The sequence below is a fragment of the Suncus etruscus genome, chromosome 12, assembly GCF_024139225.1.
Source record: "Suncus etruscus isolate mSunEtr1 chromosome 12, mSunEtr1.pri.cur, whole genome shotgun sequence".
NCBI lineage: Eukaryota > Metazoa > Chordata > Mammalia > Eulipotyphla > Soricidae > Suncus > Suncus etruscus.
Window position 1 is genome coordinate 82702370 of NC_064859.1, and position 24546 is coordinate 82726915.

At 38.3% G+C, this 24546-nt stretch overlaps 1 protein-coding gene across 1 annotated transcript in view; it reads right to left on the reverse strand.

Annotated features, from left to right (window-relative positions):
* Positions 1–22960, reverse strand: part of SMC6 (structural maintenance of chromosomes 6) — a 73666-nt gene extending 50706 nt beyond the window's left edge. The window contains exons 1-8 of the mRNA XM_049784859.1: positions 22822–22960; positions 16726–16843; positions 10252–10357; positions 6523–6659; positions 5849–5910; positions 1483–1563; positions 718–819; positions 18–137 (exon numbers count right to left, since the gene is read on the reverse strand). Coding sequence (XP_049640816.1) covers positions 18–137; positions 718–819; positions 1483–1563; positions 5849–5910; positions 6523–6659; positions 10252–10357; positions 16726–16843; positions 22822–22959 — 864 coding nt within the window. The 5' untranslated portion in view covers position 22960. The remainder of the gene's footprint in view (positions 1–17; positions 138–717; positions 820–1482; positions 1564–5848; positions 5911–6522; positions 6660–10251; positions 10358–16725; positions 16844–22821) is intronic.
* Between the last annotated feature and the right edge of the window lie 1586 nt (positions 22961–24546).

Here is a 24546-nt window from a genome sequence, read left to right on the forward strand (position 1 = left end):
AATGGAGTGAAAATTACCACTGCCCAAGCCATTTCATGTTTTAGGTATTCTAAGTTAGTCTTCATTGTACTGAGGCCAGCAATACTCTGAAATCGTTCTTCTTTCTCCAAACACTGGCGCTTGAGTTCAATAAGTCGCTTACGAAAGGAAAGAAAAATTTATTTAATAACATTGAAAACACATTGGACAAAATATATATTGTTTAAAGACAATACATGAACACCTATTTTAAAATTTTTGTCAGAAAATGCCATGGTTAGGGGCTGAAATAATAGCACAGCAGGTAGGGCATTTGCCTTGTATGTAGCCAACCCAAATTCAAACCCCTGCATCCTATATGGCAAGGGTGGTGAACAGGATTTTTACCCTCACTCAAAACGGCAAAATGGAATATGTGTTTAACATATTATTGTTAAAATTATTTGCTTTTGTGTGAGTGTTTGTCTGTTTTGGCAGGTCACTGCATGGTGTGGCTCTCTGACTCTCAGTTTAAAATTTTGGCTCTTTGTGTCGAACTTATAACGCCTGAGCGCTGCAAGGTATGGCCCAAAAACAAAAAGAAAGGAAAAAGAAAAGAAAATGTGATGTTTAATAAAAATATTTTGACTATTTGGTATAGCTATATATATTTAGCTATGTAATTTTACAATACCAATTTTTTTGAGTACTCTAAGAATTTAAATATCCTCCAAAACACAAGAGTAATTATTCACAAACCTCTTCTCCTTGATTTATCTGCTCCTTTGTTCTTTCTTTTGTTTCCATAATGTATGAATAGTCTTCCTTCATCTGTTCAAGTTGGGTTGCTTTCATGAAGAACTGTATCAACAAGAAAAACTCAGTGAGAAAATTTCAAACCAAGATAATTATAAAAAAACACAACTGGTCTCCAAAAGTTTATAAACCAATTGTAATATATAATAATACTGATTACATAATAGGACACTAAGAGCATATGCATAAAACACATATAAGCATTAAAGAACAAGTATAACATTCCCTCTCAAATTTACTTAATTTGGAATATCATATTTAGATACTGAAGACTCAATGAAAGAAAACACCTTCCGGGTGATGATACACTGTGTTTACTGACCACTCCACTCCTTAGATAAAAGAATAGAAATGTTCTTGATCTTGATCTTAGCATATATTAATGTTTTAGAACAGAAAAATATCAAAGCATTCAAAGACAAGTATGTTTTACTAATCTCTTATTTTGTTAATATTTTTAAATTGTTAAATAAATTCTAAAATTTATTGTGTACGTACTAGCATTTATTTCTTCAAAGATTAATTTTAAAAAAAAATAATTCAATGTCTCAGAAATAAAAGCTAAATATATAAAAGAATTTACCATGAAAAGTATGTTACTTCCATATTTCAATATAACTTAAAATGCTGGCTTTAACATAATCATTAATGTGAACAAGAGTAATATTTAAAGCCCATAAAGAATTGTTTGGGTAAACTGATATTTACTTTGTATTTGTCACCCTCATTTTTAGACTGCAAGAACTGTTTGCTCATCTCTTGTGTTAAAACAGAAACTGGATTATCCACCTGGAACAAACCAAAAAGATTATATATTAACCTTTTGATGTTCAAAGATAACCGGACTAAAAATATAATTACCAATTGTCTTATGACGACAATAAAACTATGATTAAGCCAAAAGTTAGAGCATTGAGAAAATATTAAGAAAAAGGGTTAAAATTTTAGAAATTTATTTTACAAATTTTCTATTATTAAAATGTTATAGTCAAAATTACATGTGGGTGCATAACTACCTCTAAAAAGAGGTATTCATATTTAATGATATTTATTCACGACATGACTTAATGATAGTATTAACAATTTAGGTCTGCAATGTTCACATACCACTCAAATCACCAAAGTGCCAACATCGTCCAATCCTTTCCTGAGGTCCTTTCTCATGGCACCAACATGCAATCCCACTTTCCGTCATTGGCAACATCAATTCTATTGGTAGTTGTTTTTTTTAAAACCTCCTTTAGTTTGGGGACATACTAGGCAGTGCTAAGGGCTTACTCCAGTGTCAGATATCACTCCTAGGAGGGCTCAAGGTACCATATATGATGCTGGGTATGGAAAGATGTTAAGGCAAATGCCTACCCATAATACAATTGCTCTAGCCCTAAAGTATCATTTTTTTTTTTTTTGGTTTTTTGGGCCACACCCTGTGATGCTCAGGGGTTACTCCTGGCTATGCGCTCAGAAGTTGCTCCTGGCTTCTTGGGGGACCATATGGGACGCCGGGGGATCGAACCGTGGTCCGTCCTAGGCTAGCGCAGGCACCTTACCTCCAGCGCCACCGCCCGGCCCCTAAAGTATCATTTTTATGTTACAGATAGCACTGCAAGTCAGCTGACTTCAGCTCTATCTAGCTAACTCTGATTTCCTAGTAGCTTTGGGCAAATTTAATATAAGATCAGTGAATTATTTCCCTTCAGAATTATGGTAAGAATTATTGTCCCCCTCTATTCTTTAAAAAAAACTGATAGATTGATGGGTTGTTGGGCCACACCCAGCAGCGCTCAGGGGTTACTCCTAGCTCTGCACTCAGAAATTGACCCTGGCAGGCTGGGAGACCATATGGGCGCCTGGAATCAAACTAGGTCCTTCCCAGGTAGGCCACATGCAAGGCAAATGCCCTACCCCTGTGCTATCTCTCCGGCCCTTCCCCTCTGTTCTTTATAATTCCCACTTATTGTAATTTCTAAATGAAGCCATTAGAAAACAAATGGAAATATATACCTCTCATTTCTTCTGAGGTTGAGTCAGTTATAAATAGTCCATTGTTTGAAATAAACCTTTAGTTAATATAACGTCCAGTTAAACAACAATATAGCTAAGTTCAAGTAAAGCTCAAAAATTTTCTTGTTTCAAAAGATTCTAGATCAATCTTTTTTATTTTAGTAATCATTTTAGGAAATAAATTATAGAATATATAGTACCAAATACCTTCACTTTTCCATATGTAAAATACTGATTTTGTTAGTATATCAAAGTTTAAAAACAACCTTAAAAATAAAACTGTGGGGCCCGGAGAGATAGCACAGCGGCATTTGCCTTGCAAGCAGCTGATCTAGGACCAAAGGTGGTTGGTTCGAATCCCGGTGTCCCATATGGTCCTCCGCGCCTGCCAGGAGCTATATTTCTGAGCAGACAGCCAGGAGTAACCCCTGAGCACCGCCGGGTGTGGCCCAAAAACCAAAAAAAAAAAAAAAAAAATAATAAAAAAAAAAAAAAAAAAAAAAATAAAACTGTGGTCTCTCTACCGAATCCTTTCTTGATCTGGAGGCTAGCTCTAGCCGGCATGGGGTCTGGGGAGTCCCTGGCTTTCTCCCTGGCTTGGGCATGCTGGGAGCCTTGGTAGGCCCCCAGTCATCCCCTCTCCTGCCCCCGGCCTACAGGCCTTTCCTGGGACCGAGCCAGGCGGCCAGAAAAGGTGGGTGTCGGGTGGTCCCTCCTGGAGGGGATACCAAGTTTTCCCTGCCTCCCCCAATGGGGAGGGGAGGACACAGGGAGGAGGGCAGGTAGATCCTGGCTTCCGGTTCTCTACCGAATCCAATGTTGGTGGGTCCAAATTTGGGGGTGCTGAGAGCTGTTCATTTTTACTAAGGCAGTCTCTGGCAATTTCTTACCAGTCTACATGTTCAAAACCACGCGGGGGCGATATATTAATAATATATCCTATCATTAAGTTATGTTTTGTGTATGTAGAATGTCCATCTGGTATTCTGCTCTTTCACACAGCCCTGTAAAGCTCATTTTCACTTTTTAACTCTATCACCCCCAATCATCAATACCCCCCATTTACCCTTTTTAACTTCAGTACTGCACAGTCCTAATCACACACCAACGTGTTGCACTGGATTTAACAACCCCCAACTATTTCAAAAGACATAAAATGGACACGTATGGCTTTGAATATTTTATATCTATTTTCTTTGACAGCTAACTCTTACTAAATATTCTCTTATACAGTGAAGGTTTTCCCCACATTTTATCTTTTCTTCTCTCTGTGAGCTGTTCAATAAATGTTCGGTGAAAGAATCCCTCAGTTTAATGCTTATGTTTAACCATGTCATGGGGAGTTTTGGACTTGTTCTTGCAGCCCCCAGATGGGCCTATAATGCCATGTGGCATTGTTCCTTGTTTGCATAGGCACATTAAAATGGGAAAATACTATACACACAAATAAGTTATCTAATAGAGATTGGAACACACAAATCTTGTAGTGCAATGGGACCTTACACCCTGAACATTGACATAATGACCTGGCACAGGCCTCAGAAGAATGGGCATTCTCCATTCACCCCTGAACCAGGGAAGCTATCTACGAAACATCCAAGGTTTTTTATAACAACACCTGGAAGCAATCCTCTACCAGGGAAGACCCTACTGCTGTTTTGACATCTATCTATTCAAAAGAGACTTCCCTTAACACTGAGAAGACAAGAACATCAACGACCTGCGTACTTGACAGGGCTTTCTGCATTGTCCTTTAATTGGGAGGTGAAACTAGAGGATGCTCCACATCCTGACTTCAATGTAGGATATGCAGATTCCAGGATCTTTAATACAGAAACATGATACCAACAACAGAGACTGTGTGAAAAATAAAAGTGTGTTGGCACTACAGACAATGACTTGGATTGGGCAAAACTAGTTTGCCTGCAGCCTAGAGCTGGTCTTATGCCAGGAAACTTCAGGGGTAGTTTCTCCTTGTATTTAGGCCAAGACTTTTCCTTTCCATGTCCCCCATATTTTGGTGGGCCTATGCAACAATTATTGCCACTCTAACACCGTTTTTACTGTGCTCCTTTGACTCTTATACTTAAAAAAGAAAAACCCACTTTTGAGGTTAACTTAAACTAATATTCATATGCATGGAAATGTAAACAAATACTATGCCTTCAATGTTTAAGGAGTTCCATAAGTTTTATGGCTTTAGATTGCTTGAAATATTATGTATTACAATCTGGGGGACTTGAGGCACAAAGTAATTGTACATGGGTCCTGTTTTATTTTTCTTAAAGTTCTTTGGATGAAAGTTCAAAGTTAAGATATCAGCAAGGGGACTTCTGAGAATTTTGTTTATGGGTGATTTCCTTCCTCTGTAACTTTATCTTGTCCTCTTTCTTTGCATCTTTGTTCTCATAATTAAAAATAAAAAAGTTTAATAAAAAAAATTAAACTGTAAGGCTGGAGGTTGGAGCAATAGCACAGTGGCAGGGCATTTGCCTTGCCAAGGCCAACCCAGAATGAACCTAGGTTCGGTTCCTGGCATCTCATATGGTTCCCTGTGCCTGCCAAGAGTGATTTCTTAGCGCAGTGCCAGGAGTAACCCAAGTGCCGCTGGGTGTGGCCCAAAAACCGGAAAAAAAAAAAAAAAGAGGAAAAAGAGAAAAGAAAAAAAAAAGTGTGAGGCTGGAGAGATATTACAAGTAGGGAGTCTGTCTTGTATGTATTAGATTGGGATCAGTCCCTGACATCCACATGGTCCTGAGTTCCATCAGGAGTATTCCCTGAGCACAGCTGGGCATAAAGTAAAAAATCTGTCCTCATCTCGTCTAATGCAGTAAAATAAATGAAAAAAAAGTATAGACTAGATTGTCTTGACAGCTCTATCAAATTAAAGGTGTTAAATAATGTACTAGAAATTTTTCTGAAAATAATACATTTTAAGGAACTTCACTAATCATAGATATACATATCTTAGAATCCTGTGGTCAAGTTACTCCTGGTCATTTTAGTTTTTTCTACACCGCAAATTATCACGTAAGTAATCAGTAATTTGAACTGCAAGCTTAGCAATTACCTGTATGTTAAAATGATCCAGAATTGCAATCAGCTCTTCTTTCCTAGTAGAAACCACAGTGCCTAGTTATAAGAAACACAAAAAATGATCAGATTGTCTTAGGACCACAGTAAAAAAATAAATCAATTAGGTATGGCATAAAAACATCATGTTCTTGGATTGGAGAGATACTACAATGGAGAACTGCTTTCCTTGCAGGAAGTTGTCCCAGATTCAATTCCTGTCACCCAATATGTTCCCTTAAGCCCCTGACAGGAGTAACTTTCTTTTTTTTTTGGTTCAAATATATATGCACTTTTTTATTTAATATGTAACCACTGTAAACAAAATTGAATCATCTTCACCATTAGGTTGTATTTTTTTTTAAAGGAGTAACTCTTAACACCCACCATCTCTTCTTAGATACCTTTTTAAACCTTTTGATAACCATCTCAGGGGATAAGTGAAAAATGAATGGCCTATTTCAAAGGAACTCTATTGCTGATGATCATGACTTTGCAGGAAAATGTTCTGTGGCAAAACAACATGAAATATTTGAACATATATAACGTGTGTACACCTGTACGCAATTCGAAAGAATTGTCTTCAATACCAGCACAATCGAAAGCTTTAACTTTCCTTAATTGGATATTTGCTAATGCTTGAGATGAAAATGAAAAGAGAATCATAACAACCTGTTCCACTTTTCAGTTTGTAAGACCGGCTGCCATCCATGGTGATGTGCTGCTGTACAATTATCGAGTCCCCATACACGTTTGCTTTATAAGCATCATCTCCCCTGTTTCTTAATGTGATCGAGATATCTGCTGAGCTAGAGCGGGAAAATTCAGTTAGGTCACGTGAAGGGACAGTGTTAGTACAATATTAGGTTACTATCTTACATCACCCAAGTAATCTGGTTAATTCACTTGAAAATTAGCTTATACAAGTAGTTGATGGCTGACAGGCTACTAGAGAATAATGTTAACGATAATCACAACAAACAAAAAATAAAGTTGAGAATAAGAGGAACATTCTAATTGATTAACAGCATCTATGCATAGAATTTTAGGTTTTAGTTATATCAAATCATGTGAATAAATTATACATTTTCTTTTTTTGGTTTTTGGGTCACTCCCGGCAAAGCTCAGGGGTTACTCCTAGTTCTACTCTCAGAAATCGCTCCTGGCAGGCTCGGGGGACCATATGGGATGCCGAGATTCGAACCACCATCCTTCTGCATGCAAGGCAAATGACCTACCTCCATGCTATCTCTCCAGCCCGAAAATTATGCATTTCTTAGAAGCACTGTACAGTCAATAGTACATTATTGTCTAAATTATGTAACAAAGTATCATTCAAACTGTAGGCCTAGCAGGCTTATAAAAATGATGAACTAAGAATTAGTGTAGTGGCTGGAGCGATAGTACAGCAGATTAAGAAGTTTGCTTTGCATGTAGGCAACCAGGGTTCAATCCACAGCATCCAATATGGTACCCTGAGCACCACTAGGAGCGATTCCTGTGCAAAACCAGGAGTAACTCCAAGTAACACCAGGTATGGCATAAAAAGTAATTGTAATAATTTGTTCACAAAACTGAGCATTTCTGGAAAAGGTGGCTGGGAGGGGCCTTTGGGGGTATTGCATATAATAAATACACTGATCTGTGTGTTCAGCTGTTCGTTATTCCTCATAGCAGAGAAAATTAAACAACCCTGTCAGGGATAAGCTAATACAGAAATTAGACCCCAAATCACACCAATCTGTCCTTCAAGTTTTTCATTTATTGAAAGATAGAAACAAAAGGGGAGAGAAAGATCCATGTTTAAAAGAAAACATGGTGTTCTCCAGAGTAGATAAGCAAATGAGAGGGAGACATATGTGTTCAACAGAGATCACAGACTTGGAAAAAAGCCTTTCTTTAAAATTTTAAATTAAAAACTGCATAAATGCAAAAAGCGGTCAAAAGTTCAGTTAATAATATACTATTGTTAAATGGTGTTGGTAAATCAACAGGTATTTTTTTAAATGACAACATTAAGGAAAACGGAAACTGTACTATCCTTACAACATTTCTGAGATCTAAATTCATTTCAAAATGAGAAGCTTCCAAGAAACTCCTATTTAAACTGACCAAGTTCAGGGTCTGGATAGATAGTACAGAAGCAGGGGTGCTTGCTTGGCAAACAGTAGACTGAGGTTCAATTCCCAAAATCACATCTGGTTCTCTAAGTACAAAGTATCACCACAAGTGATTAAGCACAGTGCTAGAAGAAAGCTGTGAATACTACTGCATATGGCTCAAACACTATGTCCTTAAGTTGGTGTAAGTTACTTTTTTCTCTCTTTTTAAAAAATATATTCCACAGACAAGTTTCAGAAGGAAGTTTCTGCTTCGGCTTAGGTATATCCCAAAAGACAGGGGTAAATGTAATTGAAACTTAATTATTTAATGCTAGATGAAAAAAAAATTCTAAAGTTTCTATTTGGATGATCAATGTATTTGAGGCTGAGTAGACCAGGACATTATTCAGACAAAGAAGAAATGTATTGATTACAAAAAAGCTAAAACAGAATAGAGATATCCTAAAGTATTGACAAATTTTTAACTTAAATCATTTTGCTTGGGGACTGAGGAAGAGAGAAATCTTGCTGAGCGAGGACCCAAAAATAAGTAGAGACAGAAAATATGGAGAACTGCTAAAAATAGTTCTTTTCCAAGGCCACAACATGGGAAATGATTTTCTGTGCATTTTTTGTCCCTGTGTTCTTTTGGAACCCTGTCTAAAAATTAAGATTCTTCAGTATCTGAGAAATACACAGATTTCTACAAGACTATATCATGTCTCCTTTTGATATTTTCCATAGTCGGGCAAAGTCAAATCAACTATAACCCTAAATAAAGAAGGAAATCTATTTCATGTGGAAAATAAAATATCGCTATTAATTATCAATGTTCCAGAAGTTTTGGGCAATGGGCATATCAGATAAGAGATATCTTATGCAGAGAAAGTAGCCTCACAGAGAACAAGGATCCCTTCAGAGTTATCTGGGACAGCAGTTTAAAAATAAGACCAGCCGAAAAAGACGAGTTCTTAAGAAAAGGCCTTGAGTGTGATGATGCAAACTCAGTAGCTAACCTAGTGCTATATGACAGCAAGCTGTAACACTTTAAGAACAGAAATATAAACACAAAGTCCACAAAGAGGGTGGTTCCATGAACACTTAAAAGAGGTCAAGATGGATCACAGACTTGTGATTATGAGCCTCAAAACAGAAGAACTAGAAATCCATATCTAGCAAGGGTCTGAAATCAGAAAGAACTTTCTTTGGAATTCTTAAAGAACTGAAGGTAGAAAATTTTGGACAGGCCCATCATAGTACCTACACCAGCTCTTAGTCTGGAGAGAACAGCAAGCAACAGGGCAAGCGCACAGAATTAAAGACAAGATACAGTTGTTCCTGTCCTGGGAAGTCAATTCCTTTTCTATAAGGACTAACTGTCCTTACCAAAATGTGAGTTATTACTCACCTGGGGACACTGAAATAACCTTGGTGCTATTGAGGGCATTTACATTTTGTAACAAAAAGGCACATTTTTTTCAAAAGGCTCTGAGTACATTTGTCCTGAAGGGGGCGTAGTTGGCCAAGTTTAAATTTGGGAACCTTTAATCCAGCGTTTTTCAACCACTCTGCTGTGGCACACTAGTATGCTTTGAGATATTGTCTGGTGTGCTATGGGGAAAAATTCCAATTTCATCTGTAACATGGGGCTTCGGCATAATTGGTCTATTTGTAAGCCAAAGTGCATGTTATGGATTATAAAAACTAAAGACAGAGAGAGATTGAGCGCTGTTGATGAAGAGCTACATGTGTGTCTTTCTTTGATTCCTGCCAGAATATCAGCTCTGTGTTCAGCCAAACAGGGTCAGGTTATGCACTGAGTAAGTAAACAGAAATATGAACAATTATAAAATACTTAATTATAAAATAATTTCTTTTTTTTTTTTTTTTTTGTGGTTTTTGGGTTACACCCGGCAGTGCTCAGGGGTTATTCCTGGCTCCAGGCTCAGAAATTGCTTCTGGCAGGCACGGGGGGGACCATATGGGGCATCGGGATTCGAACCCATGACCTCCTGCATGAAAGGCAAACGCCTTACCTCCATGCTATCTCTCCGGCCCCATAAAATAATTTCTTTGTGCCTGATTCCTATTCAAGAGAATTACTTTATATATAATCAATATAGGCAGAGAGTTAAATTTTTTTTAACATTTTCTAATGGTGGTGTGCCTCATGATTTATTTTCATGAAAAAAGTGTGCCTTTGCACAAAATGGTTGAAAAACACTGTTCTAATCTATATAAATTGAAACTTTAAAGTGCCTGTTTCTCATTGAAAAACAAAAAAAAAGTAAATACTTACTTCTGTCCATCTTTTACAAAACCTTTTAAAGAAGATCCTCTATTTGTGGCAACTGCTTTTCCACCAAGTCCAACTATGAGAGCTGTGAGAACTGCACTCTTCCCACCTAAAAAAATAGTTATTGAAGAAATTACATGCACTAGAAAAGAAAGGAAAAGTTGACTCATACAACTAAATGGAAGATTTCTAAAAGAAAATGAAAATTAGTCTAATTCTGGAATAGTGCTCTAATTCAATTATAGTTTGTGTATTAAAGCAACAAAGTTAGAAAAAAGGTTGTATCTATACAGCAATCACCAAAAATTAACAAAACTCCAACAGTCCTATTCAAAAATAGATGAGCAGATACTGTCCCCAAAAAAGACATATAGGTGCCAATAGGTATATGAAAAGAGCTCATGGTTAGGAAAATGCAAATCAAAATGCTGAAATAACATCCTATCACATTCTCAGCAAGAATAACACATGTCAAAAATGTCTAGAAACAGCCGTGATAACAGGTCTGTGATGAGAAATCTTCTGTTGGTGGAAATGTAGTTCTGCTTCTATGGAAAGTAATATGAAGATCTGTCCAAGAAAATAAGAATAGAACTCCTATTATGACCCAGCAATACTTCTTTGGTATCTATGCCCCAAACAAAAACTTAATTAAAAAAGATATATGCACATCTGTGTTCATAGTAACACAGTACAATAGTCAAGATACAAAAGCAAACCAAATAACCAACTGTGGATGAATGAATCAAAGAACCATGGTTAAGTATTATGCAGCTCAACCCAAGAACAAAAACCTACAATATGCTGCAACATGGATGAAACTAGATATTGTGGCTATTGTGCCTAGTGAAGTCAGTCAAGAAGAGAGGGACAGATACTGAATGATGTCTAGCAAATAAGTAAAAAAGGGCAAAAGGCAACAAATGGGAAAACTGACCCACAGGCCAGAGTTGGTTGGGGATGGAAAATTTAAAGGGAAAAGAATAAGGTGAGCGTCACTGGGTGTGCCCCCCCAAAGTTGCATATTTTGGCATAAAATACTTAGCTGTTGCTATTGAAATAACAGTAACAATAGCTTCAGAAATCAAAATTTGGGGGCCTATGAGATAGCACAGTAGGTAGGATATTTGCCTTGCACATAGCCAACTCGGCTTTGATCCCCAGAATTCCATATGGTCCCGAGACTGCCAGAAGTAATTTCGAACTGCAGAGCCAGAAGTAACAACTGAGCACCAATGTGTGTGGCCCCAAAATAAAATACCCAGAAATCTAAATTTTGCTAATAACTAAAGAAAAGGGAAAAAAAAACATTGATAACCTAATATAAAACTTTCATTGTAATACTCAGCTCATCAGCCAATTGAACAAGTTTATCTTCCAAGGTCTACGATCCTTAAACCATCAATATTCCCTCCCACCTCATCTTGGGCTAGAAACCAGTGTTCCAGTATTTTTTTTCTTTAAATTTTTAAAATAAATTCTTTGATTGAATCACTGTGAGATAGTTACAAAACTGTTCATGATTGAGTTTTTATCATAAATGTACAAAGCCCTTCACCAGTGCACTTAGTGCCCATTTCCCACCACCAAGGTTCCCAGTTTCCCTCCAACCATGCACCCTACCCTCTCCCGTAAGTCTGTCAGTCTCTCTCTTTTCTTTAGACACAGTATTAACCCATGAAACCTTTATTGCATTCTAATTTATTTGCAATGTACTTTCTCCCAAAATTCCAGCAAAAACTATTTTGAAAAACTCTCTTTTGGGATAGGGGGCTTCCCAGCAGTGCTAAGGGGTTACTCCTGGCTCTGCATTCAGAAATCACTCCAGGAAGGCTTGGAGGACCACATGGGAAGCCAGAATCAAACCAGGGTTCATCCCAGGTCAGCTGTGTTCAAGGCAAATGCCCTGCGCTGTGCTATTACTCTGGCCCCAATTTCGAACAACTCTTAACATAAGCTCCCCAGACAGAAATACTAGTGTCTAGCAAAAGGAGATGATAGTACAACATTTAAGGTACTTGCCTTGCAGAAGACCAAGGAAGTTTGATCTCCAGCAACACATACAGTCTCCAAGCAAAGCCAACAGTAATCTCTAAGCACAGAACCAGAAAAAAGCCCTGGAAATTGCTATTGGTTCTACTTCCCCATTCATCTGCTTTATTTAATGTGCACCCCACGTAACAATTCATATTTTATAAAGAAAAAAACTTTTCTAAATAAATTCATAAACCTTGTTTCCTGGGAGCTATACTTGTCTGGCTACAGTCAGCTCCATAATTAATGATCAAAATCATTTATGTAAATGGTTTATGTATAATTTTAATAAATGTTTCTATTTTTAATTATTTCATACTTTCTATTTTTTTTTTTTTTTTTTTTTTTTTTTTTTTGTTTTTGGGCCACACCCGTTTGACGCTCAGGGGTTACTCCTGGCTATGTGCTCAGAAATCGCCCCTGGCTTGGGGGGACCATATGGGACGCCGGGGGATCGAACCGAGGTCCTTCCTTGGCTAGCGCTTGCAAGGCAGACACCTTACCTCCAGCGCCACCTACCCGGCCCCCATACTTTCTATCTTTCTGAGATGGAATGTGGCTTAACAGTGGAGCATTTTTCTTGCAAATGTAAAGTTCTAAGTTCAAACCCTAGAACCACAAAATTTAAGTTGTGTTGAACAGGAAACACTTGCTTTAAAAATTATCAGAGAAGGGGCCGAAGAGATAGCGTGGAGGTAAGGCATTTGACCTGCATGCAGAAGGTCGGTGGTTCGAATCCCAGCATCCCATATGGTCCCCCTAGCCTGCTGGGGGTGATTTCTGAGCGTAGAGCCAGGAGTAGGCTCCAAGCACTGCCAGGTTTGACCCAAAGACAAAAAAAAATATTATAAGAAAAGACATAAAATATCAAACTAAAATTCCAAAATCCTTAACAATTACCCAGAAAATGCAATCATTTTCTGACTCCATGAACAACAATTAAGTCAACTCAGCCCATTTTCTACTAAAAACCCTAAGTTAAAAAAATAACCATTGCTAGTGAAAATGCTTTCCTTTTTTCACTTTTTTCCTTCCTTCTTTATTTTTTTTTAAAGGTCACACCATGGTGCCCAGGGTTTACTCCTGACTACTCTGGCAAGTTCAAGGCCCAAACTTGAGTATGTATGCAAGACAAACACCCTGCCTCGTTATTATCCCTCTGGCCCTGAAATGCTTTTGTAGTCCCTATTCTAACTTGCCACTTTTTTCACCAAATTCACTGCATTAACTTTTTTATCTATTCCTGGCTCCTGAATTACAACTAAACTCTACTGTAAGTCACAAAATTCTAATTTAATTTCCTAGGTTTGTCACCAGCTGAAAGAATCAGACAAGCAAGTTTCTTCAACTGAGCCTTGTCAAGCTTCTGCTCTGTCACTGAAACCTAGGTCAAGCTGTGGGCACCGAGAGCCTGGCTGGCCTATCCTGAAGGCTACAACCTGGTCTTTGTAATTCTTATGTCTTTGCCACCTCCTTCCAATAAACAATGTGACCCATTTGTTCACAAAATCTTGATCATGGCATCCCTTTTCCCAAAGTAGGGATTTTTTGTTTATATATGCCATACTAGGTGATGATGCTCAGGGGTGAGTCCTGGCTCTGCACACAGAATTACTCATGGGGTGCTTTAGGGATTGTAAGGGACATTGGGATCGAACCCAGATTGTCTGCACAAAGGGCAAGTACCCTACCCACTGTAGTATTACTCTGGCCCCAGAGTTGTGTTTTTGTTTTTTGATTTTGGGGCCATACCTGGGGACACTAAGGGGGTTACACCTGACTATGCACTCAGAAATCACTTCTGGCTTGGGGGACCATATGGGACACTGGAGATCGAACCTAGATCTGTCCTGGGTCAGCAGCATGCAAGGCAAATGCCCTACTGCTGTGCTATTGCTCCGCCCACTCCCCCCAGTATGTTTTTTTAAATAGCAAACTTCAATTTTACCCCTCCTTTTATCACGTTCTCTGTTTTCAGATGGAGAACTTTGAAACCCAATTAAACATTGCCTGGGCCTCAATAAAATTAAGGTAGGAGATTTCACCACTTCTGCAGGCAGGGTCTTCAGTTCTTTTGTCAGCTATAGAAAGTTCCAGAAGACTGACCCTGACCCATTTTCCCCTTAAAAGATTTTAAGGTGGTAAAATCTCTAGGCAGGGAAAGAAGCAAGCTGGTAGATAGGGAAGTCCTCCTACCCTGAGGCAATGAGTTCTTCGGATACAATAAAACAAAGAGATAAAACTTGAGGAAGTTACTCTGATCCCTAACCCTGAGGCTACCAAAACACAGTGGATATTGGTCTGATAAAAGAAGCTATAGTAGTTAAGTCAGGAAAGAACATCAAAAATCAATAGATCCCAACTCTTCCCAAAGGCAACCCCAACAGGACTCTGCCTGGGTAGGAAGCTCCAGGTTGGACAGATTTGGAGGAATCTTATATAAATTAACCTGGAACAAAGGAGACAGGCACATGTTCCTTGGGCCCATGAACATGCTGCCTACATTTCCCCTCCAGAGATGTGGACTTCCCTACTTTCTTTCTTTCTTTTTTTTTTTTTTTACATACAAATTTTTTTTTCCTACTTTCATGTTAGGTGTGTACCAGGCTCTCTCCACCTTTGGAAGGCATTAAATCTACTCCCCAGCACCCCCCCCTTTTTTTGGCCTCACCCAGTGGCCCTCAGTTACTCCTTGCTTTGCACTCAGAAATCATTCCAGGCAAGCTTAGGGGACCATATGGGATGCCTGGAATCAAACTTGGGTCAGCCCCAAGTCAGAAGCATGCCAGGCAAACACCCTAACCCTGGCTGTGCTGTCTCTCTGGCCATACTCTTTCCTTTTCTTATCCTCTCCTGCTTTCTCAGTGCCTTTGAATAAAATTTGCTTTTACTTCACTCACTCACTTAGTCACTCACTCTGGAGTAGGGATTTCTATGATCAGTCTTGTTTGCTAATATGGTACTTGGATTAAATCCATGTTTCAGGTACCTATTTATCTTTTTCCTGAATCTCCACCATGGTGCCTCCCTCTCCCCCAAAGGAAAAATTTTAGCTAGTTCCTCACAGACTTCTGTATTAAAAACCCCAATCACTTAATTACTGTCTTTCTGAGGGGAAAATATTTGAGGGATACTCCTAACTCAGTGCTTTGGGGACCATGGCACAAGGAGCAAATCTAAGACAGAAGCATATAATCTGAGCCCATGGAGCCATCTTTCCAGTCTCAAAAACATACAAATGTTTCTCAGAATCTTCAACAATACTACCACTACAAGAATCTCCTCTGCTAGCTTCTGCCCCTTCTATGTACCACATAAGAAAAGTCCTATAAGATTTGTTCACCAGTATTCATATGCTCTTCACCACTCCAAACCACTGAAGATCAGAAATCTTTGCCTGGGGGAGGGGGGAAGGCAAAGCTATAGCAGAGCAGGTGGGACATTTGCCTTTCATGCTGCCTACCTGGGTTCAATCCCTGGCAGCCCACATGACTCCAGCCCAAGCCAGCTAGAAGTGATTTCTGAGGCAGAATGAGGAGTAACCCTAGTGCCGCTGGGTGTGCCACCACAAAAAGAAAAATCTTTGCCTGGAACATTTCAGCTGCTTCTTTCCCAGGGAGAACTAAAAACCCTAAAATTTCATTTAAATCCCAATACAAATACCTCCACCTTTCCTTGAAGCTTTTCAATGACCACAACAATGAAAATTAGTTTCTTTTATATCTGCATGCCTGTGGCACTTTATGAATAATCCATTATAATGTTTAATAGGGGGATAAAACTGGGACATAGGGTGGCTTCAAGTGCAGTATTAATAGCTCCCCACTTTTTATACAGTAAGAATTCCAAGGTAAACAAATTCAAATGAATAAGCAGTAAGTGTTTTATCATTATTAACCTAGAGCTAACTCATTTTTTAAAAGGTACAGATTGGCAGCAAATTATTTATAACCATGTTACACATGTAAAACTAAAATTGTACAGTCAATTCAAAATGTTAAAACTATCTAGGGGTCAGAGTGATAGCACAGTGGTAGGGCATTTGCCTTACACACAGCCAACCCAGGACAATGGTTCAAATCCCAGCATCCCATATGGTCCCCCAAGCCTGCCAGAAGCGATTTCTGAATGTAGAGCCAGGAGTAACCCCTGAGCTCTGCTGGGTGGGACCCAAAAACAAAAACAAAACAAGACAAGGTTAAAGCCGTCTAATCCCAAAGTACAGTGCTCACTGTTCAATGTAGTTAAAAATACTTCGAGGGGCTGGAGCGGTGGCACAAGTGGTAAGGCTGACCTAGGACAGACCATGGTTTGATTCCCCATGGCATCCCATATGGCCTCCCAAGCCAGGAGCCATTTCTGAGCACATAGATGGAAGTAACCTGAATGTCACAGGGTATGCCCCCAAAACATAAACAAATAAAAACAACAACAAATACTTACTTCCATTATTTCCAACAACGAAGTTGACATTTGAACCAAATTTAAAGGGTCCAAGCATCGAATGGCACATGAAGTTTTTTAACTGAATACTCTCAATTATTCCAACCTCGGCTGCAGTCTATTTAAGAAAGGAAAGAAAGAAAATGTCTGTCTGATTCACTAAGTTATTTTATTCATCCAACTTGGATGGCTGTAAGATCAGTAATAAAAAGTTAAAAAAATGAATAGTATTAACTTTAATCAACCAGGAAGATTAGAGTTCCTACTCCTTTTAGATCTTCAAAAAAAATCTAATAAATTATTCTTGAAAATTTCGGTGAGGTTTATGTCATTTAAGTTTGCAGTGTTCAGCACCATACTTCTGACTGCTAATTCTACATCATCACCAGAAGTCTACCCTCTATCCACCACTATAGACTTAATTTCTTTGATCTAATTCATGTATGCCCTTAGTTTCTACCCCTATTCCCATTTTGCTTCTGGTATCCTCCAATACGTTTTCCTCTAAATTTTTCTGTTCTTTTGATCTCTTGCTTTCTTTATATTCTATATTATCAGTGAAAACAACAGTATTAGCCTTTTCTATCTAACTTATTTCACTTAGCACAATGTTCCTGTACATTCACCCCTCTTCTTTTGCAAATGGCAACACTCCTCTGTTTTCTTGTAGTGATGATGTGAGAACTCTGGCACTTGCAAAACTGCACTTCTGTAAGATGCTAGCGTCAGTACTGCAATTTGTGCTAATGAAAACCACATTCAAATGTGAGTCACTGGTGGTACACAACATTAACAGGTTGTGTTCACAGAGTTGTAGTGGCAACAGAGACTAAACTGACACTTTGAAGCTGGGCAAAGACAATGTACACCACCCCCAGAACCAACACTTCACTTTTTTCAGCTGACTAGAATTCTACTGTGTTCTTTACCCATTCTTTCATCATTGGGTACTTACTTGTTTCCATATCTTAGCTATTATAATAATGTTGCAATGTATTTAGGGAAGAAGCATGCACCTTTGGTTTGCAATATTAAATTATTCTTAAGGTAAACACTCAGAAGTTGAATAAGCCATGGAATTTTTATTATTTATTGAAAAAATCACCTTCATACTGCTTTCCTTAATGACTCTAATTATATATTCTTACTAACAAGGAATGGAAAATTCTTTTTATCTACATCCTCATCAATATTTACTGTTCTTGTCATTTTGATAACAACCAAATAGGTGGTGAGATACAAATTTTAGAGAATGCAAATCAAGTAAGTATCACATAGCTTCTAAATGTAGAGATTACTGATACTTGGTGATACTTGGGCACTGGGGATTGAACTCGGGTAAGGTGTGTGTGTGTGTGTGTGTGTGTGTGTGTGTGTGTGTGTGTGTGTGTGTGTGTGTGTGTGTGTGTGTGTGTGCATGCACAAGGCAAGGACTCTAGGGATTGAACTCGGGTTAGTTTTGTGTGTGTGTGTATGTGCAAGGCAAGGACACTTTCCATTGTAGAGTGTGTGTGTGTGTGTGTGTGTGTGTGTGTGCGCGCACGCGCACTAGGTAAGGACATTTCTCATTGTATTATTGCTCTAGCTCCTGAGTAAAATCATTTTATGTTGAGCAGGAAAGGGTAGATTTTATAATATTCATTGTGGGATGCGGATGGTAAGCAACACTGTTCCCCTCTACCTAATCATTGCTAGAATTCCTACTTAACTGACCCAGACCCTCGATATGACATCAAAAATATACCTAGTCATAGTTAATTGTCCCAAAGGAGAAAATTCTCTGACTGAAAACCAAAGGCATAGCAAAACTTCCCATGAAATTGCAAACTTATGTAGTGAAAGGTGATTATCTAGCTTTGAACATAAATTCATTATAAACAAAGTACACATTCTTAAAAGTTAAGATTGCTCTCTAGGGGGCCGGAGAGATAGCACGGAGGTAGGGTGTTTGCCTTTCATGGAGAAGGATGGTGGTTTGAATTCCAGCATCCCATAAGGTCCCCCAAGCCTGCCAGGAGGGATTTCTGAGAAATAGAGCCAGGAGAAACCCCTGAGCACTGCCAGTGTGACCCAAAAACCAAACAAAACAAAAAGACTGCTCTCCAGGGGCAGGAACAATTATATAGCTGGTAGGGTGCTTGCCACCATCATTCGATCTTGGTGCCTCTTAGGTCCCTTGAGCCAGCCAGGAGTGATCCCCTCACCACTGTCGGGTATGGCCCAAAACAACAGTAACAACCACAATATGATTGCTTTTTCTTTGAATTTCTGGATTTTTTTTTCTTTTGGTTTTTGGGTCACACCCAGCAGCGCTCAGGGGTTACTCCTGACTTTATGCTCAGAAATTGCTCCTGGCAAGCTCAGGGGACCATATGGGATGCCGGAATTCGAACCACCATCCTTCTGCATGCAAGGCAAATGACCTATCTCCAAGCTATCTCTCTGCCCCTGAATTTCTGGATTTAACTTACAACTTGTCTTGGTTATGTACAAAGTTTCTATATCTGTACAATATACAAATAATTCTGCATTGTAAACATGTCAAGGTTAAACTAGAAAAAAAAAATCAAGATTTTGGTACACAGTAGTTACATACTAACATTTTGTACTTACAGTATACAAATAAATGGACCAAGGAAAAAAAATATATTAAGATGTTCCTTTCATTTTGTTGTTTTGAAGCCACCCACAGGGTGCCCCCAGCATGGCATTTCCAACAACCAAGGATTCAGTGCTAGGACCTGAGACATCAGCAAGGTCCTGGTGCAGAGGAAGATTGAAGAGAGACACATCTGGGGATGCTCCAGACAAGGTGGGACTCTGGTCCAGGAGCATGCATGCACTTTATTTGCTAAAGCAGCACCAGGGTTCCCTCCAGGTTTTGTTCTTAATTTCTTTAAAACTCTGATTCTCTTCTCCTAAACAGAAATTGTACTGAAAAAACAAAACTATCCTTCTATTCTAGTGTAAGTAAAATACTGGAAATCAAAGAAGACATCTTTTGACATTTTGATCAAATTTAGCCAAAGCTATAGTCCAGCAGCAGAGCATTTGCCATGCACATGGCGGACCTCTAAGGACCTGGTTTAGGTGTCCCCCACAACCCATATGGTTCCCCAAGACTACCAGGAGTGATTTCTGACCTGACTGCTGAGCCAGGTATAACCCCTGAGTGCTGCCAGGTGTGGCCTAAAAACAACAACAACAACAACAAAATTCCTAGCTACTGATACAGTTGTCCTGTGAATCTTTGGCCCAGCTTCTGTCAATGATAATATCCTGAATAATGAAGATTCACAATCAGGACTTGGACAATGATAAAGCTCATAATGGTTCCAACTGAACAAGGAAGTGCTCATGCTGGCCCTTTAAGAGAGCCATATCTAAATCCCACCCAATCTACTCATTCCTTAATGTCTGGCCCCCTAAACTGCTCTACAATTGTGTAGTAGCCATTTCAAAATTACATAAATGGAATCACACAAAAGTTAACGTTTAGAGATTGGCTTGTTTTTTGCCCTGCATAATTGTCTATTATCAGTACTGTCTTAATCAGTACTCACTGCTTCTTATTGCTAATAAGTATTTCATAGTATAGCTATAACACAGTATATTCAATCATTCTCATGAATATACTGTTACCTATATTTATCATTCTCATTACTGTAATAGTATATCCAACAGGAAAGTTGAAAAACATCTGGCTTATTTCTACTTTGACACTAATCACAAAAAGTGTTGCTATTCAGCAGTAGGGTTTTGCCTTGCACGAAGCAGACCTAAGCCAAACAGGGTTCGAATCCCGGCATCGCATATGGTCCCCCCAAGCCTGCCAGGGGTTATTTCTAAGCGTAGAGCCATGAGTAACCCCTCAGCGCTGCTGGGTGTGACACCCCCCAAAATTATTTTTTAAAAATTGTTACTATAAACACATTTACATTGTGCATGTATAAAAATTAATTTTCACTTCTCTGGAAGAGATGTTGGGCATTAGAATAGAATGCTTGTTGTTTTTCCCAGAATTGTTATATCATTTACATTCCTACCAGCATTGTATATATGCTAGCTTCCCCCAAAACTTGCCAGCACTTGGTGTTATCACTTTTTTCAGTCATTCAGATGGAATTATAATATTCTCATTATGATTTTAATTTTCATTCCTTGATAACTGAAGATCATGGGCTTATTTGCCATCTGCATATCCTTCTCTTCTGCAAAATGTTTCTTTATGACTTATGTACATTCTTAACTGTCTTGATTTTTAATTGATAGTTTGAATTTGCCAGTCTAATGATGCTGCAGCATCATTAATGTAAAAACACTACTTCTCTTCCACTGAACTGCATTCTCGTATTATTAATACCACATGATCTTGATTACTATTATATTTTTATTTTCTTTTTTTGGTTTTTGGGCCACACCCAGTGATACTCAGGGGTCACTCCTGGCTATGCGCTCATAAATCACTCCTAGCTTGAGGTAGCATTTGGGACACCAGGGGATAGGACCTCGGTCCATCCTAGGTCAGTGGCATGCAAGGCAAACACCCTACCGCTGTGCCACCACTCTGGGCCCTCTTCACTTAATTTTTAACAAGTTTTAGATAGTCTAGTTTCTTTATCATACATACTTGAGAATAAATTTGTTCATAGCTACTAACAAACCTTACTGGTATTTTCATAAAAACTGCATTAGGTTTATCATTCCCTATGCCAATTCTTCCAGTTTTTACCCACTGTACTATCTCTAGTTCCCTAACATTAAGAAAAAAATTAGGGGGACAGTGTTTTTTGGGAGGCAAAACAAGCCAATTTCTAACCCTGGATATATTCTAGGTAGATAATTAAGCATTATGCAAATAAGAACAATTGTATCTTTCCTTTCCAATCTGTATGCTTTTACTTTCCTCTTCTTGCTTTATATACTGGCTAGATCTTTCAGTACCATATATAAAAATAATTAAAGCAGTAGGCAACATTGCCTATTCCGAATTGATAAAATATATTCAGTTTTTCATCAGTATAGTAGCTGTGGATTTTTTGTTAATGATCCTTATAGTGTGCTGAATTTCCCATCTATTCCTACTTTTCCTTTATATATTGCTAAATTATATCTGCTAGTATTATACTGGTGTTTCTGTATCTATATTCAAAAGATGTATTTGCTCATTATATATTTTTTGTTTGGGGCAATGTGGGGCTTATTCCTAGCTCAACACTCAGAGATGACTCCTAGCAGGGCCCAAGGAACCATAAAGAAAGTCAGGGATGGAAACTGCGTCTGCTGCATGCAAGGCAAGCACTCTATCCAGTAGACTATTGCTATAGCACCTCCCCCTTTGGGGGAGCTATTGAATGGGAAAGCATTCCTTTCTCTTCTGTATTCTGGAAGACTAAAAGAAAATTCATACTAATTCCTTAAGCACCAGTACCAGTTCCCAGTCAAATCAATTGGGCCTGAATTTTCTTTATTTTTGGAAGTGGAGGTGTGCTATAACCAGTGGCACTAAGGAGTTATTCTTGGCTCTACACTCAGGTATGATTCCTGGCAGCCATGTGGAAACCATATAGCATGCCAAGGATGGAACCCTGTTCACCCTATCAGTGTGCCCCGAATTTTTTTAGGAGTTTTTAAATGATGAATTTCTTTACTAGTTGCAAAGTGATTCAAATAATATATTCCACATTGGGTGACATTATAGTAGTTTCGCTTTTATAGCAGTTGGTCTATTCAACTATGCCACTTTATACATGTATAGTCAACTGTATTATTATTACTACTACTAATAAATCTTATTAGCCATTTGCTGTTGGCAAGATATGTGGAGATGGCCCCTGTTCCGTTACTGGTATCATTAATTTGTACCTTCCTTTTTCCTTCATTGCCTTATTAAAGGTTTGTAGATTTTAGAATTTTTCACAAGAATTTCTATTTTTCCTCTACTAATGTAGCTACTAATTTCAAAATTAGTTTAATTTATCTACATAGTTAACAAATTCTATTGCCTTCACTTTGTCAAGAATATGACCTATAAAGAAAATATGAAAAACTTGCCAATCAAGAACCATAAAATTTTATATACTGTTTTGCACTTACCAAGGTAGAAGTCCCATTAGTAAAAGACACTGTACATTCATCCTCGTCACCATCTCTATCAAAATCTTCCAACTCTTCTAGTCTTGGTCTTTTAGCATTTTCAGGAGGCAAAACATTTTCTTCCTTTCTTTTGGCCATCAGGTCTGAATGAAAAGCAAGTAGAGCATACAATTTGATTGTTCCAAACAGAATAAACTTAAAATAAATCACTAAAGTTTAAGCTGTCAGTACTATGTTCATTCATTTACTTTAATAAATGTCTCTGTGGAAAGTAAAAAATATTTGTATGAAGAGAAGCAGGCCATCAGTCAAAGAAGGTTGGTACCACAGAGGGAACGAAAGGCAAGAAAATAAATTCTCTAAGGTTTCAGAAAGGAACACTTAACTGCCAATTCATTTGGCTCAATGAGACTCAGTGGCAAAAGCTGATCTAGAGAACATATGTTACATATATATTTATAACATTATAAAGGTATGTAATGCATGTCTTTAAAAGATTTGTATATGCTACTTAGTTGGTTTTACTTTAGTTATTCATGATCCAGGCTTTATGCATATGATCTTATCTAAATATGCTGACTCCTAAACTCACAAAAAGTTAAAACTTTTCCCTGTAAAAATAATGGTTTCTAGTTATCAAGATTAATAAAGAATGCATAATGGCTTGTGAAATTATTCCGGAATCACCTTCCAATTTTACTACTTATAAGGCAATAGAAAACCAGATGAAATGTTTCATGTTATATTTATTTCCTCAAAGGGATCTACTTTCGTGAGTTCTCTAACACCAGCTGTTTTCCTGAACCCTTCCCTAATGAAAGTAGAACACTGAAAGTCTACTTTTTAGAGATCCTATAAAATTTCTGCCTAGAAAATTGATTTTTTCAATTACGTTATATTCTAAACCTATTAAAAATGAAACTGATATCTGCTACTGAAACCAAATGCTGAGATTATTCTAGTTGTTTTCACTTTTCTCTTTAAATACATGTAGGGTTAAATAACTTAGCCCTAAATTACTTCCTCCCCAGCTGGGGGAGTTTCCTTCCTTTCCTTCTTCCCCCTCTACATTCCTATAAACCAGTGGTCCTCAAACTATGGTCTGCAGACCACATACTGTATTTGTTCCCACTTTGTTTCTTCACTTCAAAATAAGATATGCAGTGTGCATAGGAATTTGTTCATAGTTTTTGTCTGAGGGACAGTGAACTGGGCCCCTGTTTAAAAATGTTTGAGGACCACTGCTATAAACCTTTCTATTTCACACACACACACACACACACACACACACACACACACACTAGGTTCCTACCACTTTAGTTTTAATCTACTGTTGTAAAGCTGTTGCTGTTCCCGAACTATCTGACCAGAGTTGGGAATGGACAGGACACAGAGAGGTGATATCCCCCATGATTCCTAACTGGGCTTGACCCTGGGACTGTCTCTTCTCCCTCACAGAAAGCTCCAGTAAAAGGAGATAAAACCTATCAACACTGTGTTGCTCTAGGGCACTCCTAAACTCCACAGTTCCTGCAGAAATTCTCCTCAGTGCCTCATCTGCCACCCAGGCTATGTCCTGTGACTCTTCAAATATCCCAATCCCTCCCTCTTTTGTTGCTATATAAGCAGAAATAAAGCTCCTGGTTCATCAGCCTAATCTGTTCCTCCAGGTCATGGTCATCAAATGGAGAATAAACATTCTTGGTCTCTGAAGGTACTAGATGA